At 35.6% G+C, this 26,992-nt stretch overlaps 1 protein-coding gene across 3 annotated transcripts in view; it reads left to right on the top strand.

Moving 5' to 3' along the window:
- Positions 1-26,992, top strand: part of Tnks (tankyrase) — a 637,218-nt gene that overhangs the window by 200,638 nt on the left and 409,588 nt on the right. For all 3 annotated transcript variants that reach the window (XM_090377953.1, XM_090377952.1, XM_090377954.1), the window contains exon 11: positions 8,669-8,745. In XM_090377953.1, the coding sequence (XP_090234079.1) occupies positions 8,669-8,745 (77 nt within the window). The remainder of the gene's footprint in view (positions 1-8,668; positions 8,746-26,992) is intronic.

Genomic DNA, 26,992 nt, shown 5'->3' with positions numbered 1-26,992 from the left:
GTTTGATAACCTTCTGACATCCCCTTCCCTAAAGAATTCCTCATGTGCGAATGCAGATGCAGGATACCTATTCAATTTGTCCATGATCTGAACATGGTCATCAACATCTAACTCATAGACATCGTCACCCAATGTGATTTAACCCCTTCTACTCTTAATATAAGCACTGAATTACTTGCTTGTTTTTTTTTGCATTTGTTTCCAGAGACGTCTCATGATCTCCCTTAGTTTGCTTAACATCCTTTGCGACTTGATTACAGACTAATTTATATCTAATGTAGACTCTTCTGTATTACCTGATTATTTATATGCATCCCATGCACTTTTCTTCTCTGCCACATGTCTCAATAGGGGTGCCTTCGTAGCCAAGAGGGAAGGAGCAGCAGCAGTGCGTAGCACACGCTTCTTGATTAGACCAGGGTTCGAGCCCGTCACCACCAAATACGGAGGATGCGGAAAGGTCAGGGAATGACCACCGCATATTCCGGTGGTCATTCCCTGACCACCGGAATATGCGGTATCCCTAATGCTCCTAAAAACCAAATAAACAAACAAACAAACAAACATATGTCTCAATAGTTCATCTGACATCAATTTAGGTCTAATCCTTTAACAGTATTTCTTTGTTGGCATGAAAAGCCTAGTAGCTCTGATTACTTTCCTGAATACTTCCAATTTAGAATTTGCTGTTGTTAACATCACCAGTTGGTCCCACTGCACACAGTTTAAAAGCTGTCTGAGACTTCTGTAGTCATTCTTATGAAACAAAGTTTGGAAACGGTTTTTATCCTTGAGTAAAAGAAAAGTCGTTATGTCGTTAATTAAATTCCACATATACTTATATAGATAATACACTGTGATCACTGCCACCCAGTGAGTCTCTTACCTGCAGGTTCTTAATGCACAAAGAATCACTGCTGATAACGAGATCAAGAGTATTCCTCTTGTTCCTCTCTAAAATGCTGCTGTAGAAAACAGTCATCCAAGAAGTCCACAAAAGTCTTGCTAGTGTGTGAGTGACCAATCCACAAATTCCAGTTCAACATTTGGAAAGTTAAAATCCCCCATTACGAGACATTCTGATTTGCTGGCCACTCTGTTTCCCTATATAGCTGTTTGGTATACTCATCACAGTCATTAGGTCTATAACACACTCCTACTCTCAATTTTGTTTTCCCAGTGTTTATATGATACCAAACTAACTCAACATTGCACTGGTCACCCATATCAACTGGATGCACTGCCTTAGATTTAATATGCTTCTTAACTAAGAGCATAACAAATTCACCTCTCCTGTCCTTCCCATATATGCTGTACTCCCCATATTTAAATTCAGCATCGCTTGTGTCTGAGTGCCAACATGTTTCTGCTACTCCTACACTGTTTGCATTTGATGACTTGATTAATAATTCAAATTTATTTACGATGCTCCTAGCATTAATGTACATGCAAGTATACATGCACGTGTTCTTACTCTTATTACCCTAACACATCCCACATATTCATTTGTTCCATTATTAACCACAGTAGAGCCCGAAATCCCAGACATCTTGTTTTCCACGATGCTGCATGTACCAGTAGTAGTAGCACTACAAGAATAAATTTCACCTCTACCTGTAGTTCTACTTAAACTATTACTCTGTGTATCCTCCCACATTAGCAGTTTTCCCACCCATCTATCACTGCCTCAAAAGATGAGCAAATATTCTTGCAACAAACTTTACTTTCATAGACACCTGAAAACTACACAAATACAGGGGACCCTGGTATCTGAGTATTCATTATTTAAGTTCCCACAGTTACGAGGATTAATTTCTGAAACCGATACAAGCAATGCAAATAACGAGGATGATTTTTGGAAAAGTTTTAATATTCTACATAGTATAAAAATTAGTGGAGAAGCTTGGAAAGAAATTTCGTGTAGATTAATGAATAGCTCATGGAAAAAGTTATACCCTGATGCTGTTCATGAATATGAAGAATGCGGTGTGACTGGGTTACAGAATTGTAAGTCTTGCAAAAAAAAGTGGGATTCCATGAAGTTGATGATGGGAATATTGCACATTGCTTGAATCAAGTGCAAAACTGCTTACAAATGAGGAGCTAGCAGAATTAGACCAACTACACACAGAAGAAGAGGAAGCCAAAAATGATGATGTGATGGAATCACCCAAGGATAAAGATTTGAAAATTAAAGGAAGCCCAGAGAAAATTGACCAATATTTTTGTCAATATTTTTGTAAGAACATGATCGTGCAGCAAAAGTTAAGCGTGAAATTAAAGACATAACCAAATGCTACATCACAATTTTATCAGAAAAAATATGGCAAAAAAAAAAAAAAAAAAACCTAGCTTTGGATTCAGATAAAACTAAAATATAGTGTAACTTCAATAAATTTTACTTAATTTAATTACATTGTTCAACAGATTATAATATAAAAATGTCTAATAAAATAATTGCCTCATTTTTCGGTTTCTTCAATCCATTTTTTTTTTTTTTTTAACTATGTACAAGTACAGTAATACCCCGACTTACGCGAACTCGGAGTTACGCGGTTCTTGATTTTTTCGTTTGGCAACGCTGCCGCTCACTATCTTCAAGGTCGTTTTTCATATGTTATCGATATACGGTGCGACGGCGGAGAATGAAAGCGAAAGATGAACAAAATTCAACTTTGCTGCTTTTATGTTTTTTATATCAGTGAAGGGGAAACACATTTCACCATAATAACGTAAAAACCAATACAATTCCAGCTATCGGTATAATCGCAAATGCAATTAGATCGAGTTTACTACCAGTTTATAACAGATTTCACTAGCAGAAACGCAACTGGATTTTTATTGTTTTATGGTAGTAACCCCTAGAAATGTGAGGTGTTAATAGTGTATCTGTGCCTTTATGGTGTTGTTTATTCAGTTGCTACATGCGCGCAGCTTAGTTTATGCGTATCAAGCGTGCCTCCTCATTTTGTAATTGTGCTTTATTCCCTAAAAATTAGTAAAATACTTAATTAAAAGGTGTGAAAAGGAAGCGTCCTGGTGAAGACACTGCAGATTCAGAGAGAAAAAGAAAAGCAATTATCGATAAACAGAGGCGGACAGGATCAAAAATTCTTACCCGGGAAAATTTATAGTGGCCTCATACTATGGTTTATGGCCAAAATCACACTGGCCCACCGGGGTTTCCCCGGTAAGGCTTATGGCCAGTCCGCCTCTGTCGATAGAGAAAAAATATGAAATTGTGAAACGCTTTGAGCGAAATGAAAGACCATGTGATATTGCACGTGCTACAGGCCTAAATGAAGCAACGGCGAAAAGCACATGACAATTGCAAACTTGACAGGTTGAAAATTGAAAAGGGCTCAATTGTAAAGGGTTTAAAAATTTTAGAAAACATCGACTCCAACGAAGAACGCGTTATAGCTACAAAGCAAGGAATAAAAAAAATTATTAGCTTGCTACGACGAAATTCTGCGTGAAAAAAAGAAGGCGCTGTGTCGGCAGACGAATTTGTTAGATTTTATGAAGCCATCGACATCGAAATAACATTTTTACGTAAGTCATTTGTTTTTTTAATACATATTTTGTATTAATATGTATAAAGAACTGCAATTTTATTAATATTTTTATTCTAAACTAGTGTTTTTGTTAGTCCTTGGTCCCAATTAAGCAAAATTTATATGTATTTATATGCAAAGTTGTACCCCGACTTACACGAATTCGACTTATGCGATTTTCGTCGGACCCACCTATCGCGTAACTTCGGGGTATTACTGTACAGCCACTCCCTGATTTATGTAAGGGTTGCGTTCCACAGAACTCTACGTAAGTCGGAATTTCCCTAAATGCCTATGCAGCACTCGCAAATTTGATTGAAGCAAAAAAGAAATGTTCGACAAACATGTAAATAGAATTATTTATTCAATTTTTTTATCTCATGCACAGGAAAAATTACAAAAATTTCAAAATTTTAAAATTACAAAAAGAGAGAAGAGACTCATAACTCCAGCAATTTTTACCTTTTGAGCATCATTGTCAGAATTAACTTGCCAGCTGATAAGCACACCACTGTGGAAGTTGAGGGCTGTGGAGATTTATAAGGGGGTTTTTTCAGCCCATCACAAAATTTCTCTGCAGCTGTAGAACATGCACTGGCGACTTCACATACTTTAATGTTGTGGAAACTAGCATGATGCTTGAACCTATTAAACCACCCGTTGCTTGCCACGAACTTGGCTTGAGGTTCACCCTACTTATCCTTAATATCTTCAATAAATACTTCTTGCTTTTGCTTGAATGGCCATTGGACTCAGGGTCACTTGCTTCTGAATCTGATTTTCCGTCCATATTATTAATAGCTTTTCTATCTTCGATATAGCACCTGAATGCTGTTTTTCATCACTGTTGATCTTAAATGCAACGATCTTTTAACATGTTCTTTTATATGTGCACTGCCCCTTAAAATAGTATTCACTGTTGAAGAAGCGAGACCTAATTCTGTGCAATAGATGATAAACTTTTGCCCTGTTTCGTACTTCTTAATTAATCATCTTCATTTCTAAATCAGATTTGTTTTGTTTCCTAGCACTGCCAGCATAACTATATCATAACTCCCAAATTTTTTGAGTTATTATATAGCTTGACATGTAGTTTTCTGAGAAGAATAGCAGGTGGCAAGGAGGGCCTGTCGTATCTTTACACGCTATATTGAACTTTGCTTGTAGAGACAGGGACTGTATTATACAGAGTCATAATATTTCTGTATAAGGCAGTTGTAAGACTACACTTGGAATACTAAGTCCAGGTATTGAGACCACACTGAAAAAAAAGACATCAGGCTTCTTGTCTCCCCAAAAATTTATTGAGATTAAATTTTGACCCTTATAAGCATTCCAGAAGTTGTTACGAATAATTATTACTGTTATAAATGATTCCAGCATTGATATAAATTGGTTATTGGAATAAGTTTTCTCCATGGGTGGTTGAGGTTGACAGCTTGAGGAAATTAATGATAGATACCTATGTGAGGAGGGAATCAAATAAGTATTTATTTATTTATTTTGGTCAGTGCACCAGAAGTCCAGGGCTTTCTTGCATCATACTGTAAATACTAATACACGCCAATGAAAGAGAGGGCCAACAAAGGAATGTTGTGAACGCAATTCTATATATTCACTCATTAGCATCTTTGTTATTAACAAAGATGCTAATGAGTGAATTTGAATGCTAATGAGAGTCTCCAGTTTACATAGCTAAGGTGCAATATGGCAAAGACTTATGATGAATGATAAAGCTGTGAAAACAAAGTAAAGATCTCTAGGAATGGAGACTGACAGAATTTTAACCAACAAACCTGTTGCTCTTAGCAGACATAAACTAATATTAGAGCCAGCTGGAAACCTTTCCTGTGATTTTTTTTTTTTTTTTTTTTTTTGTAGTGCAAAAGAGAAGTTTATGTTGTGTGGTTTGAGCTGATGGAATTTATCTGGTTGAACGAGTTTAGTTAGTTTGTAGTTATCTGGAAGAGAATTCAGCACATATTTAAATCTTTCCAAATGGACTATCGGATTTTCTCCTGGGTGTAGAAAGATTGGGTTCTACAAGAAGGTCATTTAATCATTGATTATAACCCTGACTATTAAGAATGAATTATCCTTAAGTACTCAAGACTATATCCTGGGCACCTCCATAGCCAGGTGGGAAGGAAGCAGTGCGTAGCACACGCTTCTTGATTAGACCGTGGTTCGAGCCCGTCGCCACCAAATACGGAGGATGCGGAAAGGTCAGGGAATGACCACCGCATATCCCGGAGCAATATGGCCTTAGTTGCTAATGCTCCTAAAAACCAAATAACTAACTAACTAACTATATCCTGGAAAATCCTACTTTTTTTTTTTTTTTTTTAGAAAAGAAGATAGTCTAAACAACATCATTCTCTCTATTTCTCTGCTGTTATCCTGGAGTAATTGCACAGACGCAAATTCACACATTGTGAGATTGAGCCTTTACACTGCCACAAAAAATGCACAGCACATTGTTAGCTGCAGTGCTGTTATGTCACGTGCAATAAAATAGTTATAATGAAGTGATAAACTCATCTGGCCTTGGCTGTCCAGAGTATAAAGAGATATTTATTTAGATATTCAAATTTTTAAGGATTATTTCTTAACAGTTAAATCCATAAACTCCATACCTGCTCTTTCATACTTAGATTAAGGCAAACTTAGAATCAGGGGTTGAACATTATATAACTTATGATCAAGAAAAAGTAAACAATTCCATTTGGATGTGCATTAAGGGAAAATTAGCCCATAAAATCAATTGTGAAAAGTAGGTGGTAGATTAGCATTAGTAGAGGCATGCAATGCAAGAAAGCAAGTTTATGCAGCATCAGCCAAAAAAAAAAAAAAACACCTCCCATTTCACCCCTCCATTCATTCCGAATGCCTGTCCAGCTCAGCCTTAAATTTATTTAGGCTGTTAGCTTCCACAACAAAAGATGGAAACCTGTTCCACCAATCAACTACCCACTGGCTAAAAGCAAATTTCCGCACATCTATTCTACATCTATCTTTCCTCAAAGGCGCCTCCGTAGCCAGGTGGGAAGGAGCAGCAGTGCATAGCATACGCTTCTTGATTAGACCGGGGTTCAAGCCCGTCACCACCAAATACAGAGGATACGGAAAGGTCAGGGAATGACCACCGCATATCCCGGAGCAATATGGCCTTAGTTGCTAATGCTCCTAAAAACTAAACAACAAACAGTGCATCTTTCCTCAATTTGAAACTGTGCCCCTCAGGTTCTTAATGTGAGCAAGAGGAAGAATCCCATCGGCATTCAGCTTGCTCAACCCATTCAAGGCCTTATACATCTCAATCAGATCACCTACTCTCCAGGTGCTGCAATTTGCAGAACTTAAGCCTTTCTTGGTAAGAGCACCTCTTCGTTCTAGCAACACTACATACTTTCTAAAATGAGACTGCCAGACCTGTATAAAGTACTCTAGGTGTGACCTGACCATTGCCTTGTATAACGGGATAATCACCTCCCTGTCCCTGCTAGCAAAATTCCTATATATCATTGACAAGACTCCATGACCTGCCCTGGCACCCCATCTGGACTGCTGCGAACTTAATATTTGACTGCACAATTATCCCCAGGTCTTTTTCACTTCCCTAAGTGTAGTACAGTTGGTACGTTTCTCTTCAGTTATTGCTACCCATATGCAGTACTTTGCATTTGTCAATGTTAAACTTCAGTTGCCACTTCTCAGCCCATTTTCCCAACATCTAGATCCAGTTGGAGTAGCATACTGTCTTTACTGTCGTTAACAACCCTGCCAATCTTTGTATCATCTGCAAACTTGGACATTAAACCTGATATACCTTCATCAGTATCATTGATAAATATACAAAACAACAATGGGCCCAACACCGAACACTGGGGAACTCTACTAATAACATTTGTCCACGAACAGCAATGTCCATTGATTACCACTCTGTTGTCTCCCACTCAACCATCCCTTTATCCATTGTAGCAACTTACTCTTAATGTTATACCTCTCCAATTTGTACAGCAGTCTTCCATGTGCAACAGTATCAAAAGCTTTCATGAAATCCAAGTATATAATACTTGGATTTCATGAAAGCTTTTGATACTGTTGCACATGGAACTGAATGCCAAAATTATTTTTGGCATTCAGTTCCTTTGTGAATGCCAAAAATAATGTTTTGGCATTCACATCTGTTTATTATGTTTATAATTATAATTGTTTATTATGTTTATAATTATAATTGTTTATTATGATCACCATTTTCTTTTTTATCATGGGTAAGAACTTCTTTCTGGAGACTAATGGGGAATTCAAGTGGATTGAATATTTAGGTGGATTGAATACTGGGTTAATCTCAAAATCATTTAGCTCTGTTAGAATTTGATAAAATTCCAGTATCACTACTCTAAAAAATTCCTCATATGTGAACGTACATGCAAGATATCTGCTTAGTTTGTCAGTATAACCTGAGCAGAATCATCAACAAGTAAACCATTCATACCTGTTGGACTACTGTGATTCATCCTGTTCCTTCTAGTTTTTACACAAGAAAAACTGCTTCTTTTCTTTGCATTCTTTCCCAGACACTTCTTGTAATCTGCTTTATCGTGCCTAACCCCCTTTGTGACTTTATCGTAGACTAGATTTTATCTGCTGTAGGCTTCTATATCACATGATAGTTTATATGCATCCCATGCATGTCTTTTCTTCCACAAGTTTCATTAGTTCATCTAACATCCATTTAGGCCTAAGCATTGAACAGTATCTCTAGTTGGGAGAAAAAGTCTAGTAGCTTCCATGATTACTTCTCTGAATTCTTCCTATTTAGAATTTGCTGTTGTAACATTTTCAATTGTTCCCAGTGCATAGAATTTAAAAACTGTCTAAAACAATTGTAATCACCTTTCCAAAAGCAAACGCCCTTCCCTATGCTTTTGACAGTAGTTACACCTTTAAGGAAATCCCACATTAGTATGCTGTGATCACTGCCACCTAGTGGTCTTTTATCTGCAGATTCTCGGTGCATGAAAGTCATCCTTTTACATTAAAAATTTTTTATTTTTTACAAAATTCTTTATGCTGCTGAAATTTTTTTTATTTTATAATTTTTATAGATCCATTACTAGGAGGTGTAGATGTTGAATATCAACTTCTAGAGGCAGCAAAGGCAGGTGATAATGAAGTCGTTAAGGTGAGGAGATGTTTTTTGAAAATTCCCAAATCCCCAGAGCAGTACCATAATAGTGCAGGATTCTGAATACACAATGATAAAAGTACATAATGTTAGATAATTGTATTAATTAAAAATACAATAAAAAAAATTGAAAAGTAATGTGCAAATTGCAACTTAAAGGGAAAAAAAATTTGAAATTTAAGAAAAGAAAAGATTTTGAAAACTGAAGGAAGGTGAAAAAATAATAATAAAGCAGGCCCCCGTTATAACGCGGATCGCTTTATGCTGATTCGCTATAACGCTATTCTTACATTATAACCCGTATCTGACTATAACGCTGTCACAGATCACTATAACGCTCTTTTACAGATTTCATTTTTGATATATTTAACAAAATCGTTTCATTTGATGGAGTCGATAGCTTGAAAATGAATACCGAAACAAAATTAAAACGTTTCCCAAGCCGACTTGAGAAATTTTCCCACACGCTAATTTAATTGCAGTACAGTGACTTGTTACGTAGTTCCGAGATCAACATTTTAAAAAAATTATCAAGTATATTGCTTGTAATATTTGCATTATATGCATTTATCCGAAGTCTAGTCATCACTCAGTACAGTATTAGACATTGTGCGTAATGGACAGTTTACTCAAACATTGTATTATAATTAATGCAACCAACGCAGTTACATTTTTGAAGAGTTAATAATGGCCGATAAGAAGGAAAAAGCAACTGAGTGCAGTACGAAGACTATAAATGTAAGAAAAAAAGACTGAATTTGAAAATTAAATTAGACGTTTTGAAGCGAATCAATTCCGGTCAAAGACAAGCGGATGTGTGCTATAATTTAAGACCTGCAAGTTTAATTGTAAGAACAATTATAAAAAAAAAAAAAATTAATTTTAGCAGCGGGAAAGATAGCTGTTCCACTGCGAGCAACTAAGGCTAGGCCGGCTATTAGGATTGAAATGCAAAGACTTAACTAATTTTATTGAAGATAATATCCAATACTGAATTCAGTTAAGTTAAATATTAATTAACTTAACTGAATTCTGCTATTTTTGAATTTAGTCCAATAAAACAGTACTTTAAGACATACTATAACTTCTAAATGTCAAATTTAAGCTTTTTCTATTTTTGAATTTAGTTAAATATTATAAAAAAAAAAAAAAAAAATATAGAGAGAGAGAGAGAGAGAGAGAGAGAGAGAGAGAGATTAGCCAATATGATGATCTGAAGAAAAAAAAAAAAAAAATGTGGGACCATTTAAAACTAGTAAGGGCTGGTTGAATAGATTTAAAATCCAGGGAGAAGCCGCAATTGCAGAAGGAGCTGAAACTTTCAAAAAAGAACTTGTTAAAATTATTGAAGAGGGATGTTATGTGTTATACTTCTTAACAAGTTTTTAACATAGATGAAGCAGGGCTTTTGTGGAAACGAATGCCTAAAAGAAGTTTCATATTGAAAGAAGAAAAAAACATGCCAGGTTTCAAAGCGGAGAAGGATCGGTTGACTTTATTGTTGGGTGGCAACGCTGCAGGGGATTTAAAATTAATACCCCTTTTCGTTTATTTGGAAGATGGCCAAAGTTCAACCCAAAATCGACACATTTTTCATGATTAAATTCATCAATTAAATTAAACCAATTTAGATCAATTAAATTCATGATTTTAATTGGAATTTTAAGTTTAATTTTGATACGTAAGTAGTTACCACATAATTATATACGTATGTAATTCAGAATATTTTATATGTACAAATATTTGAATATTAAATATTTTGACCGACATTTGTGCATCTTTTCACTATCGTTTATTGTTGATTAGGAAATATCCTATGGCACCGACTGCAACTCACAAATACATATGTTACCTTATGGAAATGCGGCGCTCGCTTAACGCGGATTCACTTAGTGCTCTGTTTTTACGGAACGAATTATCAGTGTTAAGCGGGGGTCACCTGTAATACTAATAATCTATATAATTAATATGAAAAGGATAAACATCTACAAAATTTCATATTATTACCATTGATGCTTAAGTTTTTTTAGCAAATAATATGCAATTATTAAATATGTATGACCAAGAAAAGGTGTAAAATGAATTCAAAACATCAATACTGAAAAATAGTAAGATGGAATATCACAGAAAACTTTATCAGAGGACCACAACTGTGATAAGCAATCTGGGCTGTAGTGTTTTCATACAGCTAAACCAGTGGTCTTCAAACTTTCAACATCTACAGACCCTTGTCTCTAAATATTATTTCTGTGGAATCTTACTCAGTTAATAAGTATTTTTAGGTACATAAATGACTAAAAAATATTTTAGTATCATAATATGTACTTTACTAAAACATTAATTATTATTATGGTAAGGAGAAGAAGTAGAAAGGGTCTGTATGGCAATAACAACTGAACCTGCATAAAAGCCAACTGGAAACAATAGTACAAAAATAAAGACTTCAGTAAATTTATTCAGTATAATAATAATTGGCAATATAGAATACAAAATCAATAAATAATGATTATATGCTCTATTGGAAACTGTGAAATTTTTATTACCATCTAAAATTAGTAATTGGTCATTGTTCACAACAATATACTCAAATTAATGGGTTGGCTGTGCTTGCATTTGTTTTCAAAGATCGTCAAAATTTGGAGTTATTGAGGTTACTTGCAAATGCATTTCTGGTTTGGCATCTAATTTGTTTCTGTACGTGGTTTTTGTAGTTGTATACGTGGAAAAGGATCTTTTGCAAAGATAAGTCTTAATGAAAGGCAAAAGAAATTCTATTGCTTGGTTAGAAATTTCTAGGTATTCCTTGTACACACAAAGCCAAAAATCAAGTAGCTCTTTTCCTTCATACTTCACTTTTAATATCATATCAGTTGATAAATCGATCAGTTGTTCTCTCCCCACCCCCTTCAGTTGTAAATATCGGTTTCTTCGGATTCACGAAATGAATTTTGAACCCAGTTATATGACTGTTTTCGGATTGGAAAACATTCTCGGAATGTTTCATGAAGCTGTGTATTTTTGTACAGTCTTATTAAGACTCATTTTGTTGAATGCTAAAAAAATGTTCAACTTTTCAAAACATTGCACATCTCTTTTTTGTATCTACTTTCTCCAAAGATCCAGCTTCAAAATCATTGTTTCGATTTTGTTGTTAACTCTAAATATATGTATTTTTGTTCCTTGCAATCAACTCATTCAAAAGAGAAAATATATCGGCAAGATATGCCATAATTTGCATCCAAATTTCATCCTTTTAACTTGGATGCAAAGTCATGATTTTGTTGAGATAAATTTTTTTTTACCCCATCCCTCAATTCATAAAATCGACTTAACTTTTCCACATGATAACCATTGGACCTCAGTATGAACACCAGATAATTCCTCGCAAAGTAATGTAAATAATCACGAATTCTATTCTCTTGATTTAATAAAATTAACGATTTTAACTACTGTTGAGTACTTCTTTTAACTGATCTGTCATTCATTTCACAGCTAAAACATGGTGATTAAGACAGCAATGTGAATGCTGAATATGAGGAGCTTTGATTTTTATTCGTGATATAGCACCTTTATTTGCTCCTACTATGGACTTTGCCCCCGCAGTACAAATGTGCAAACACATATTCCAAGATAATTAATTTTTTCATGTATGTGTCGATAATTTCAAAAATATTTCCCCTTGATCCTGTCTGGAAGAGGTTTACAAATAAGAATATCCTCTTGAAGAGTTGAATCAAAAATATAATGTACAAGTATGAGTAATATTGCAAAGCCAGCAACATCAGTCGACTCATCAAATTGTAACATAAAGCCATGTAATGAATTTTTTAAACATCTTATTAATTTTTCAGGTGCCTCCGTAGACAGGTGGGTAGGATCAGCAGTGTGTAGCACATGCTTCTTGATTAGACCGGGGTTCGAGCCCTTGAGCCACCAAATACGGAGGATGCGGAAAGGTCAGGGAATGACCACTGCATATCCCCCGAGCAATATGGCCTTAGTTGCTAATGCTCCTAAAAACCAACCAAATAACAACCAACCATGTATGTGTCGATAATTTCAAAAATATTTCCCCTTGATCCTGTCTGGAAGAGGTTTACAAATAAGAATATCCTCTTGAAGAGTTGAATCAAAAATATAATGTACAAGTATGAGTAATATTGCAAAGCCAGCAACATCAGTCAACTCATCAAATTGTAACATAAAGCCATGTAATGAATTTTTTAAACATCTTATTAATTTTTCAGGTGCCTCCGTAGCCAGGTGGGTAGGATCAGCAGTGTGTAGCACATGCTTCTTGATTAGACCGGGGTTCGAGCCCTTGAGCCACCAAATACGGAGGATGCGGAAAGGTCAGGGAATGACCACTGCATATCCCCCGAGCAATATGGCCCTAGTTGCTAATGCTTCTAAAAACCAACCAAATAACATTAATTCTTCACAAAAATGGGACATGTCTTTATGTGCCAAGCCATGGTTGTATTGGAAAAGGGAGCGCTCTCAATTTCTTTAGAATATTTTTCACCAATCATACAAATAATTAAATTTTTTGTACAAAGCTTAATTAATTTTTCCCCAATTGTGTAAGCCTCGCCTGCTTTGGCAAGTCAATAGCTAACATGGTAAGATGCTTCCAGTGGTGCTTTATTTTGAGAATAAATATACTTAGAAAACATTTTCAACTTTTCAGCTCCTCACATTTGTGCTTAAAATATTCAATATTTTTATCCTTTGAATGTGGGTGATTATTTTCCAGATGTGTTTGCAATTTTACAGGATTCAAACTGCCATTCTTCACCTCTTTTTTGCATTCAGCACCACAATCCATTTGGTTCATTTTCATTTCCAGTCCACATATCTGGTGAGTATGGGCTTGGCACACCCAGGGTCCTGAGCTGGATATCATCATTTTTCTCTTTCTTAGTGATTCCCTTCTACTTTTGACTCCCCCCCCCTCTCTCTCTCTCTCAGGGTAACTCGGGAATTTTTTTTTTTTTTTTTGGCTGGTGCAGCATAAGCCTCAGGCTTATTTGCACCGTATAGCTAATAATAATAATAAACATTAATCCAAAGCTTACATAACTGTCATCATATTTTTGCTTCTTACAAGCATTTACATTTGTAGAAATTTGTCTTCCTGTGCTGCTTTGTACTTGATTCAAGTGACACAGAAGTAGAAAGCAGAGACATTGATTACACCTAATAGATTTTAATTTTCTGTTTTTAACCAATTCTCCATTATTGGGGCTTCACATATGAAGCAGAAATACCTACAAACGAAATGAAAAATAAATTGTAATATTCGTAAATGCAAATAAACAAAAAGAATTAATTAGAAATGTGGGTATTGATAATGGACTAGCCTACTGAATAAATAACTAGAAATACTAATTTAAAGATTAACCCATTAATAAATTTATTATGATATACAGGTAGTTCTTGACTTTACGAATTAATTCGTTCCTAGCGTGCACTCATAAAAAGTGGGAATTTATTTCCCATAGACATAAGGTTAAAAATAGAGGTTACATTCTCAACAATGAAATTAGTTAGCTAATTAGTTTGTTTAAACAATGATTGATTTATTGAAAGAAATAAAAATGTTGCCTGTAAAATCAAGCAAAGTATATTAGCATTAGCATTAGTAAAGGCATATGATGCAAGAAACCAAGCTTATGCAGCATCAGCCAGAGGGGAAAAAAAACAAAAAAACTTCCACTTCACCCCTCCGTTCGTTTGAAATACATGTCCAGCTGAGCCTTAAATTTATTTAGGCTATCAACTTCCACAACAAGGGATGGAAGTCTATTCCACCAACCAACTACCCGCTGGCTAAAGGCAAATTTCCGCACATCTATCATACATCTATCTTTCCTTAATCTGAATTTATGCCCTCTCAGGTGATTATTCTGAGCAAGAGGCGAAATCCCATCAGAATTGAGCATGCTCAAACCATTCAAGGCTTTATACACCTCTATCAGATCACGTCGCTGGTGCCTAGTCTCCAGACACTGTAATTTGCAAAACTTAAGCCTTTCTTCATAAGAGCACCCCTTTGTTCCATTCACTAATCTTGTTGCCCTTCTCTGTACTCGTTCCAGCAGCTCTACATCCTTCTTGAAATGCCTCCAGACCTGTATACAGTACTCTAGGTGTGGCCTGACCATTGCCTTATACAATGGAATAATCACCTCCTTATCCCTGCTGGAAAAATTCCTGTATATCATTGATAAGACACCATGAGCTACTCTTGCAGCCCATCTGCACTGCTCAGAGAACTTCATATCTGCCTGCATAATTACCCCCAGGTCCTTTTAATTCTCTACCATTGTCAGTGTAGTACCACAGAGTTGATATGTTGCTCTGGGGTTGCTGTTTCCCATATTTAGTACTTTACAATTGTCAAGGTTAAACTTCATTTCCACCTCTCAGCCCATCTGCTCAACCTTTCCAGATCCTGTTGCAGCAGCATAGTGTCAGTAGTGTCCTTAACAATCCTGCCAACCTTTGTATCGTCTGAAAACTTGGACATTAAGCTTGATATACCGTCATCAATATTATTTATAAATACAGAAAACAATAATGGACCCAACACTGAACCCTGAGGAACAGAAGATAAACTCACAGGACTAAAATTACTTTTGTCAGCCTTTGATCCTCCTTTGTGAATTGGGGTCACATTTGCACATCTCCAGTGTGTGGGTACCTCCCCTGAGTCCAAGGAAGCTCTCATAATTATGGCTAAGGGTTTGCTTACTTCCTTTGCTGCCTCCTTTAATATAACTGGATAGATCCCATCTACCCCAGGTGCCTTTCTTGTGTTTATCTTCAATAATTTCTCCTCCACTTTACTCTCAGTTATTACAAGATTATCTAGCTTACTGCCAGAGTTGAATACACCTCTGGCATTCCCCTCTCTGAATAACTCCATGTGTGAATGTCGATACAAAATATTCATTTAGTTTGTTAGCTACCCGAGCAGGATCATCAACAGTTGAACCATCGATATCAAGTGGACCAATCCGATTCATCCCCTTCCTTCTAGAGTTTACATAAGTAAAGAACTCTTTGCTGTTTTTCTTTGCATCCCTTGCCAAAGATTTCTCGTAATCTGCCTTTGCCTGTCTAACCTCCTTTTAACTTGGTTACAGATAAACTTATATCTATCATAGGCTTCTGTGTCAAGTGTTAATTTATATGTATCCCATGCATTTTTCTCTTCTGCCATATGTCTCATTAGTTCATCTGCCATCCATTTAGGCCTAAACCTTGAACAATATTTCTTAGTTGGTATGTAAAGCCTAGTAGCTTCCAATATAAGTTCTTTGAATGCTTCCCTTTTTGAATTTGCTGTTGGTAACATCATCAGTTGGTCCCCACTATATAGAATTTAAATACTGTCCCAGACCATCGTAATCGCCTTTACGAAAGCAATAACCCTTCCCTTTGCCCCTGATGGTAGTTACCTCTTTGAGTAAATCCCACTTCAGCACACTGTGATCACTGCAACCTAGTGGTTCCTCTATCTGCAGAAGAATGCATGAAGAATCACTACTGATAATTAAATCAAGAGTATTACTCCCTCTAGTTGCCTCCCTAACATGCTGATGTAGAAAACAATCATCCAATAAATCTACAAAAGCATTGCTAGTGTGTGAATGACCAACCCACAAATTCCAGTCATTATCTGGGAAATTAAAATCCCCCATTATAAGACTCTCTGATTTACTGGCCCACTCTATTTTCCTGAACAGTTCCTTATCATACTCATCAGAGTCATTAGGCCTATAGCACACTCCTACTCTCAGTTTTGATCTTCCAGTGCTTATGTCACACCAAACTGACTCGACACTGCACTGTCCAGCAATGTCGAGTGGCTTCACTTCCTTGGTTTTTATGTATTTCTTAACTAATAGCATAACCCCTCCTTCCTTTCTGTCCTGTCTGTCCTTTCTGTAGACGTTGTACTCCCCAAATTCCAGTTCTGCATCCCTTATATCTGTGTGACACCATGTCTCTGATATCCCAACAATATCCGCTTTTGATGCTTTGAGCAATACCTCAAATTCATCAAATTTATTTACCAAACTCCTAGCATTGGTGTACATGCAAGTATACATGGACCTGTTCTTTTTCTTAGCTACCCTAACACAGCCCGTGTGCTTACTTGTACCGCAGTGACTTCCAGCAGTCTCTGAAATACCCTGCATCTTGTTTTCCAGGCTTCTGCTCATTCCAATAGAAGCAGTGCAAGAATCACTTTCACCTCTGCCAGTGGCTACTGTTAATCTATTAGTCCTTGTATCCCCCCCCAAGCTAGCAGTTTTCCGACCCACCTAACACTGCCTCGATAGCATCAGCAAACATTCTTGCACCCTTTCTATTTAAGTGTATCCCATCCCTGTAGAAACAGTCCCTTCTGTTAACAAGTACAGACCAGGCTGAAAAAAATTTCTACCCCTTGAGCCTTGCACAGTCTTTCCAGGGCCGAATTGATCGACAAGGCTCTCATCATATACTCCCTCCTATCGTGTCTGGGCAGAATTGCAGACACTTTCAAATTCAACCCTAATTCACGGCTTTTTTTCACCAGTGACCTCTACTTGTTAAGTAATTCTGCCGGTCTCCTACTCTTAATATCATTAGTGCCAACGTGTACAACGTCATCAACCTTTGCCACTGGCAGACATACCCTGGTCCTGTTCCATCTTTCCTTTTTACAAAGCATGTTCCCCATTTCCCTGATAATAGAGTCACCAACAATTACTAGTTCCTGTGGGACCAGTGCATTCTGCCTTGGGGGTTGCCGCTGTGTTGCATGATGAGCAAGTTCAAGCTCTGGCATTGATGTGGGCAGCTGAGAGCTTGATGGGCCCCTCACTTTAAATCCTTTGAGGGAATTCACCCTGTCCTTCAAGCTCTCATATAGGCCCATAACAATGCTGAGTTGTCGCCTGATTTTGTTACACTCCTTGCATCGTGCGCACACAAAGACATCCACCATGGCAGTATCATGTCCTGTACCTGATTGCTCCACAAACATCATGCAAGCAGTGCATTTTAAAAGGCTGTGATTCAGAGGGCAACTGCCCCCCCCCCCCAGTTCTCCTCTGAGCTATAGCACTCCCATTAGCTTTGGCCTTTTGCTTTGCCGCTCTGGTCTGAGTCATGATTTCGATTTAATTTCAATAAAATTTCAATTTCAGTACAAAATTACAAACGAAGTTTAACAAAATTGGTAGATTTTGATGATTAATTGACAATATTATATTATATTATATACTATACTATACTAATGCTATCTAATTCAGTATATAACGTATCGTATAACAATGGCGCAAGTTACGAACGGTAAATCTATGGACACTTAAGTATTAATTAAATCTCGCTGTCTCAATTCAGAATAAACTAACGATCCTGACTAGGTCTATAAGCTACTTATAGAAAATAATTTGATGTATCAATTGGTCAATAAAGTGGCCAAATATGGCTAAAAACTTCTTATTCAGCAGAGTGCAACTTGTAACACGTCGATATGATACCCTTACCGATACTTTTATGCAATTACAAGGCCGAGTAAAGAACAAATACACCAGATTAATCAGAAAAACACAAAATAATGCTATACTACTAAATTTAAATCAAAAGTTTTAGAAAAACGATAATTTTAAATCAATAAATAAGAAAATCCACTTAGCGGCTTTGAACACATCTGGCTCCCACCAGCCTTGTCAGCAGACTCGCAATAATAATAATAATAATAATAATTATATAATATAATAATAGAGAAATTATTTACGACTTACAAATGTTAAAGAATGTTTATTCTTCATCATCATCGACTAAATGCACACTCGTTGATCACTCATCGTTGGTTTGTTGCACAAGGAGTCGTCTTCTTCAGAAATGTTTCAAGAGGCGTTTGTTTCTAAGATAATCTTCTATTTTCTTTATAAATTTCATAATATCATTCATAAGCATTTTTTAATGGCACACATAAATTGCAACTAACATGATTCGTGTGGAATAACAAGTTTACGAAGCTTAAAAAAAGGAATGAAGAGAAGATTCTGAAAATTTATTTATGTTTTTTATACGATTGAAGATTTCAGTAAGGGGGGAAACACATTTCACCATAATAGCATAAAAAAGCCACACAATTCCAGCTATTGTTATTTTGGAAAATGCAATAAAATTGAGTTTACTACCCGTTTATAATTGCTTGCAGTAACAGAAAAGCCCAATAAACCGGAAAGTGCAAATTATTTTTATTGTTTTATGGTAGTGACCTCCAGAAACGTGCTTTAGAAAAATATCACAAGGGCATTTAAAATTGCTTCTTATAATGGAACATATGATAACAATGGAAGTGTAGTGCATTTTAATAATTTGAATTGGTAACTAATACAGTTTACAAACCACGCTCTCACAACCTTTTATATGACTTTAAGGTCATGCTCGTGACCTTAAAAATAACATTTTAGAGAGATGAATAGCTTAGTTATACATCGAAAATTTCAACTTCTGAGATCTTGAAACAATTTATCAAAAAACAATGTGTTATTGGGTTCACATTACGATATTTTGAATATGATGGTGTCTCTGGAACTGATTAATATTGTAAAGCAGGGTACACTGTATTGTATAACTACGCACGTGGTTTGGAATGCAGTATTTATGAATGTTTAACATTCATTTTTTGCAATTAAATGTTCGTATTTCTGATTTTGTTGATACTTGATACTTGGGGGAAAAAAACTCGTAAACCCGGGAACTCATAAAGCGAAAACTCATGAAGCGAGAATTGCCTGTATATTAATTATATATATGCTTGACTGAACGCATAGCATTAACTTGAAAACTGTAGTGTATAGTTGTTTTTTAATTTTATTTCTGTGTACTAATATACATATGTGTAAATAAGTGTACTAATATACATATTATGTGTAAATAAGAAAACGAAGTATATATTTTCTTAGCATTATCAGAAAACCAATAATAATACTCAACTCTAATCAAGCATTGCACAATATTTCTGCAATTGCTTATACCATTCTGTAAATACTAATACGCGCCAATCAAACCCACAGCCAAATTTACAGTAAGCGGTAGCGAAGTGTTTCCGATTAAGGCTCCCGGTAATACATAATTTATATAGAAAACAAATAGTTCTTTAAAATTATGTTGCAGAAATTTTTGTTGTCACGATATATTTTTTCTCAAGTGTAAGTGCTATTTTAATAAATTTTTTAAATAATATAAAACATTGTCAAAAATTATAATTATTGTGAAACTTCAGAAAATGTCTCACAGAACCCCATGGTTCAGTAGAACCCAGTTTGAATATCACTGATCAATGCAAGTAAATCACAAAGGAAATAGTGGTAATAATACTGATAATAAAAGTTATAATAAAAAGAATTTCAACAAAATTATGAATTTAGAAAATGCATTGGTAAAGATGTTAGTCCCAATGCTATATACCACATGCAAATATGTTGGAATGTACAGTTTATATTAAATCAAAATTTAGAGATTTTTTTTGTGAATTTAAAAAAAAAAAAAGTATATATTTTGTCAATTTTTTTAAAGTGAACAGGTCATTGGCCCAAAAATGAATGTCAAATAATGTAATGGTGAATTGATAGTTTAGTTAATGAAGAACAGATATTGTCAAAGGAGACAAAAGCATAAAGGACTAATTGTTCAGTGTGTGTGGAGAGGGATAAAAGGTAACCACCAGAAATAGTTGAGGCAGTAATGCTAAATAGCATCAAATGTTACTAAATATTAATGCTAAATATTTAAATATGATAGTTAGCATTGTTGCTCCAATTCTATTCTTCAGTTTATTTGCCAGCTACTGGTGGTTACCTTTTATACACACACACACACACACACACACACACACACACACACACACACACACACACACACAACATTTATATTAGTTTGTTATGCTTTTGTCTTCTTTGGCAGTAACTGTTTCTTATTAACTAAATTCTCAGTTTAGCATTACATTGTGGATATGCTTTTTGGACCACTGAAATGTTTATTTTTAAAAATTCACTTTTTTAAAATTTATTCACAAAAATATCTGTTAATTTTGACTTAATATATATTGTACATTCCAGTTTATTGGTTATTGATATTTTTACATCTGGTATGTAGATTTTATAAATTTATACTTTTTTTGCAATGCTCTTTATTATTACTTTTATTGTTATTGCTATTACTACAATTTTGCTTTCTGGTTTATTTGCACTGATTTAGATCTCTGAAATGCTACGGGCAAGATGGTTTATCACAGCTGGGGTAAGAGATGTTTATTTGAAAATTTCCAGTTCCACAGAGTTTTACCCAGACAAAGTTTGCTGTTGAATTTCATCTTACTATTTTTCAATATTGATGTTTTGAGTTCATTTTACTCCTTACATTGGTCATACATATGTAATAATTCTGTATTATTTGCTAAAAAACCCAAGCATCATTACCGATAATTGGGTTAATGTAAGCAGTGTGGTTCCCCAGGGATCAGTATTGGGACTATTGTTTTTTTTTTTTTTTTTTTTCCATTTTCTTAAATGACATTGATGCCAAAATTTGCAGATGATGTAAAGATTGGTGGAGTAGTTAATGATCACTGCCAAGCAGAGCTTCTTCAAAGTGATCTAGATAGACTTCAGGATGGTCAGAAAAGTAGCAGCTATGCTTTAATCCAGCAAAGTGAAAGTCTTATACCTGGGGAACAATAACCCCAAAATAACTTATATACTTGATGGAGTTGAACTAAAGTCAGTAGTGGAAGAAAGGGACTTTGGAGTTATGATACAGTCAGACATGAAGTTCTCCTAGCATTATAGACAGGTTGCAATGAAGGCCCATGGTGTCCTATCGATTTTGCAATGAAGGCCCATGGTGTCCTATCGATTTATTAAACATTTTCTAGAAGAGATATGGATGTCATAATCCCATTATATAAGACTTTGAATATGTGGGTTGCACATATTCAAAGTCTTATATAATGGGTTTGCATATGTGGGTTGTGGGAAACTAGGCACCTTAGAGGCAACTTGATTGAGGTGTTTAAGGCCATGACATGAGAGGCAATAGTAAAATGAATAAGGATGAAATTTTCATGGTTATAAATGATTCTAGAACTAGGGGCCATAAAATCAAGTTATGTGAAGAGATGTTTAGTCTGGATTGTTGGAAGTTTTATTTTTGCCAGCAACTTATAAATTACTCAAATAAGTTATCTACCTGGGTGGTAGAGACTGACAGTTTGGAAGAACTTCAAAGGGCAGCTGGATAGTTACTACGGGGGGGGGGATGCAAAGGTTGTCTATTTCCTATTCCTTTTCTGTTATTTTATTTTATTATTATTTTATTTTTTATTATTATTATTTTTTTTGGCTGGTGCAGCATAAGCCCTAGACTTCCTTGCACCGTATGGCCATTACTAATATTAATACTAATAATATGTAATTTTGTACATATTATCTTTCTAATCTTGATTATATACAGTGTTAGTATTATTATTATTATTTATTTATCTTTCAGCTTTCAAAATCTTGTTTTCTTATATATACTTTCCTGTATTAAGTTCCTTTAGTCTGGCATCCTGCACAGTGAACATCTCATACCATACTTGCGTATATATATATATAGTTTAAATTAAATTAAATTCTCAGTTATATTTTAACTTAGTTAAAATACAATTGTAAGAAAAATCTCTTTGTTAGCAACATAGCCTTGAAATTGTTTGTATCTTTTTTCTACATATCTATATATACAGCAATACCCTGCATAGCACTGAAACTGTTCCGTGCTATGTGAAACAATGTTGATTGAGGTATAATTATAGTAGGTTTTAACTGAATGCGTACCAGAGAAACAGTCTATAAGCAAATTATAATAATAAATCTATAAACACTTTGCACTTGATAGCCAATTAAAAAGATTTGAAATAAAAAATATTGCAAAATTTTTATTAATGAAAAGATAACATCATGAGAGATGAGAAAAAAAACTTTATTGTTTATATAGGTATTTCAATAATGAAGTCTGGCGAAGTCGTCTCTTCTTTTTCTTGCCATACAAGTCTTTGTAGCATCGAATCCCATCTTGTAAAATTTGCCATATTGTGATGCTACGTTTAATGTTCGGATCTCCATTCATAATTGCCACCAGGCCATGTAAACCCCCCCCCCCCAAAACCTTACTCCAATTCTTCTGTTGAAAATTCTTTTGATGCCACTCAAGAAGATTTGCATCATCTAAGTCATTTGCGTGTGAATCAGTGCAGTCACGTACATTGGCAGTGTTCAAAGTTTCAAATCCCAAGTCTTTTCCGATTGGCACCTCCGTAGCCAGGTGGGCAGGAGCAGCAGTGCATAGCACATGCTTCTTGATTAGACCGGGGTTTGGGCCCATGATCACCAAATATGGAGGATGCGGAAAGGTCAGGGAATGACCACCACATATCCCCGGAGCAATATAGCCTTAGTTGCTAATGCTCCTAAAAACCAAATAACAAACAAACATCAAAAGCAGTGAAATAATTTGCAAAATGGGGCAAAACATGCTAAACAGAACATGTTGTTGGCAGTGATTTCTAGCCAAGATGCAGATATATTTTCGATCGTATTTAAAGGGTAAAAAAATAATGAAATGAAAAGTTTGAAAAGCTGTCACATCATCTCATCAGGATGGAATTAAGAATACTGAACACTGTTACATGTTGCCACTGACTGCATGAAGAGACTATTGGCACATGTGCATGTAAGACAATTGAGTTGGCACTGCAGCATATATGTACACATATCTAGGCTACAACAATGCAGCATATACACAAAGTGATCACTGAATTATGACCACCTACCTAATACTTCATAGGTCCCCTTTTGTCCTCAGTACAGCAGCTATCCAACGTGGCATTGATTCAACAAATGTCGGAAGAATTTGGGAGGTATGGCCAACCAAGCTGTGTGTAATGTGGCTAGCAATGCAGGTAATGAGGTGATTGGTGTATCCAGATGCCTGATATGTCTTTCCATAGTGTCCCACAAGTGCTCTATGGGATTGAAATTGGGGGAGTTTGGAGGCCAATCGATATGCTGGAAGTCAGAACTGTGTTTCTCAAACCATTCCTGCACAACAAGTGCCTGATGGCTCACCGCATTGTCATCTTGGAAGACACCATTTCCATTTGGGAAAAGGTAGGTATTGTTCTGGGTTGGCCCATGTTGTATTGGGTAGTCAACTCTTAAACAGTGCTGTGCCTGTATGAGTCGTCGGACTCGGTGCTCACCTCTAACTTCAACCTTTCGCTGACCATGATGTTAGCTTTGGCAATCACTTTGGCCCTGGAGATACTGTACGTGACTCATGGGGTAGAATTTTTCTTTTTGTGGGCTGTACTTGTTGCCAGGAAAGATTGTTTTTACATGGATGGGATACACTTAAGTAGAAGGGATGCAAGAATATTTGCTGATGCTATCGATTAAATGGATCAGAAAACTGTGTAGCTCAGGAGGGGGTACACACAGACTAATAATTAACACTTACACCTCTGGCTGCAGCCAGAGGTGTAAGTGATTCTTGCATTGCTTATATTTGAACATACATCAAACTGAAGAAGCTAGGTGGAAGTCGTGAGAAGTCATAGGTTGTGTTAGGTTACTAATAGCAAAAACGGGTGCATGTATACTTGTCAGTAATTCTAGGAGCATAGTGAATACATGTGATAAATTTGAAGCACTGATTAAGTCATCAGATGCAGACAATGTAGGGATATTGAAGACATGGTATCACTCAGACATATGACATGCACAATTTGAACATGGGAAGTAAAATTTGTACAGACTGGACAGGAAGGTGGGAGGGGGGCAGTTATGCTCTCAGTAAAGAATCACATAAATTCTAAGTCAGTGTATCCAGTTGACATGAGTTGCCAGTGCAGTGTTGAATCTGATGTGATAAGCACTGAAAACAATGAGAGTTGGAATGGTTCAACTCAGTAAAACTATTGAGTTGAAATATGTAGCAAATCACAGAACTTGATTGGGCATACTACAAAAGGGGAGGTGGGGGTTAAATTAAACTAAATGACTGTGATGAGTATAATAAACAGCTGTACAGATAAATTAAACTAAATGACTAAATTAAACTAAATGACTAAACTAAAAGTATAATAAACAGCTGTACAGACAAATAGAGTGGACAAATAAATCAGAATGTCTTATAATTGGAATTTTAACTTTCCAGATATTGACTGCAACTTGTCGGTTAAGTCATTCACATAGTAGTAAGCCTTTTGTAAATTTATTAGAGAGGCAACAAGACAAAGCAGTGCTCTTTATCTGATTTTCAACAATGACCCTTCATGCATTAATAATCTGCAATCACTGCCACCTAGAGGTTTCTAGGTGGCAGTGATTGCAGTGTACTAATGTAGCATTTACATAAAGATGTTACTACTGTCTAGGGTGGAGGGAAGAGCTTTTGCTTTTGGAAAGATGACTACAATAGTTTCAGACAGATTTTTAAATTCTGTACTCTCTGACCAACAGATGATGTTACCAACAGCAAATCCTAAATAGGAAGCATTCAGGGAAGTAATCATAGAACTTACTAGGCTTTTAATACCAACTAAGAAATACCATTCCAGGTTTTGAACTAATGAGACTAATGTTGAACTAATGAAGAAAAATAAATGGGATGCATATAAATTATCAAACAATCTAAAACTCAAAGCATGGTATCTGCTATGCTATGCTATGCTATGAGTTTTAGATTGGTTGGAAAGTGTTAAATAATTCATCAATAATGGATTTGCCTCTTCCAGTGATGACATTTCATTTAATAAAATAATAGCAATTTAGGTTAACTCACATATAACAATATTGCCAATAAAGTGAGCATAAAACTAAGGCTGATTGCCATCATTGGAAAGACCAGAGTGTCCCCAAGTCAGAAAATTGAAAGCAGAAGAGATGCATACTGTATTGAATTATTTTAATGTGTATGTTAAAATATAACCCTACAACCTTTATTATCTTTATAAAAGCTGGAATATTGTATCAAAGAATATACCTCTCTTTAACTGTATAGCTGACAACTACTTTGAAGGTGTGTATCAAAATTTCAGACATCTACTGCCATAAATTGGTCAAAAGAATCCCAAAAGGATCATAGTGTCATTAAGACCAGAAGGGAAACCTCTGCATGAAGTAAAATGTAATCCACCTGTTCTTTAACAGATATTAGGTAACTCTGAAAATCAAGAGGAGGAAAACACTAATCATTAGCATTATCATATGCCTCTGCTAATGCTAAGTGTTTTCTTTCATACAAATCTGCTCTGATAAACAAATGAACAAAACATGAGTTATATTAAGAAACCTAGAAAAGACATATCTGGCCTTTGATACCCTTGTGTCATAAAACCCTTAAGCAGCAGCAACAACCAACAAAATGGAGTGGTGTGGCATTAGCAATACCAGAGTAACATACCAATTGTGCAGTACCACACTCAAGGTAGTAAAGAATGAAAAAGAACCTGGGGTAATTATGCAGTCAGACATGAAGCTCTCTGACCAGTGAAGACTGTTAGGATAGCTCATAGGATTTTGTCAGTGATATGCAGGAATTTTGCCAGCAAGGATAAGGAAGTAATTATTCTGATGTATAAGGTGATGGTAAGGCCACATCTTGATTGCTGCATACAGGTCTGGAAACCTCATTTTAGGAAGGGTGTGGATACTGTTGGAACAAGTGCAGAGATGAGCAATGAGATTAGGAACACAGAAGGATACTTTTACCAAGAAAGACTTCAGTTCTGCAAATTGCATCTGGAAACTAGGCTGCTGCAAGGAGATATGATTGATGTGTTTAAGGTTATGAATGTATTGAGTAAACTAAATGTTGATGGCATCCTAAATGATAGAGTCCCAGAAAACAACAGATGAATGGACATAAATTTCAACCGAGAAAGGATGTTTGTAGAATGAATGTGCAGAAATTGCTTTCAGTGAGGGGTAGTCGACTTTTGGAATAAACTTCCATTTGGTGTTGTGGAAGTGGCTAGTTTGAATAAATTTAAGGAAGGATTAGACATTGTTAGAGGGAATTTGCAGATGTTGTGGGAAGTTTATTATTTATTTTTTTGCTGACACTGTATAAGATTACTTCCTTGTATCATTTTCCAATATTAATACTATTGAGTTTAAATATATAGCAA

Source organism: Mastigoproctus giganteus, chromosome 7, assembly GCF_048544385.1.
Source record: "Mastigoproctus giganteus isolate SK-2022 chromosome 7, ASM4854438v1, whole genome shotgun sequence".
NCBI lineage: Eukaryota > Metazoa > Arthropoda > Arachnida > Uropygi > Thelyphonidae > Mastigoproctus > Mastigoproctus giganteus.
This window is presented reverse-complemented; position numbering and strand designations above follow the sequence as displayed.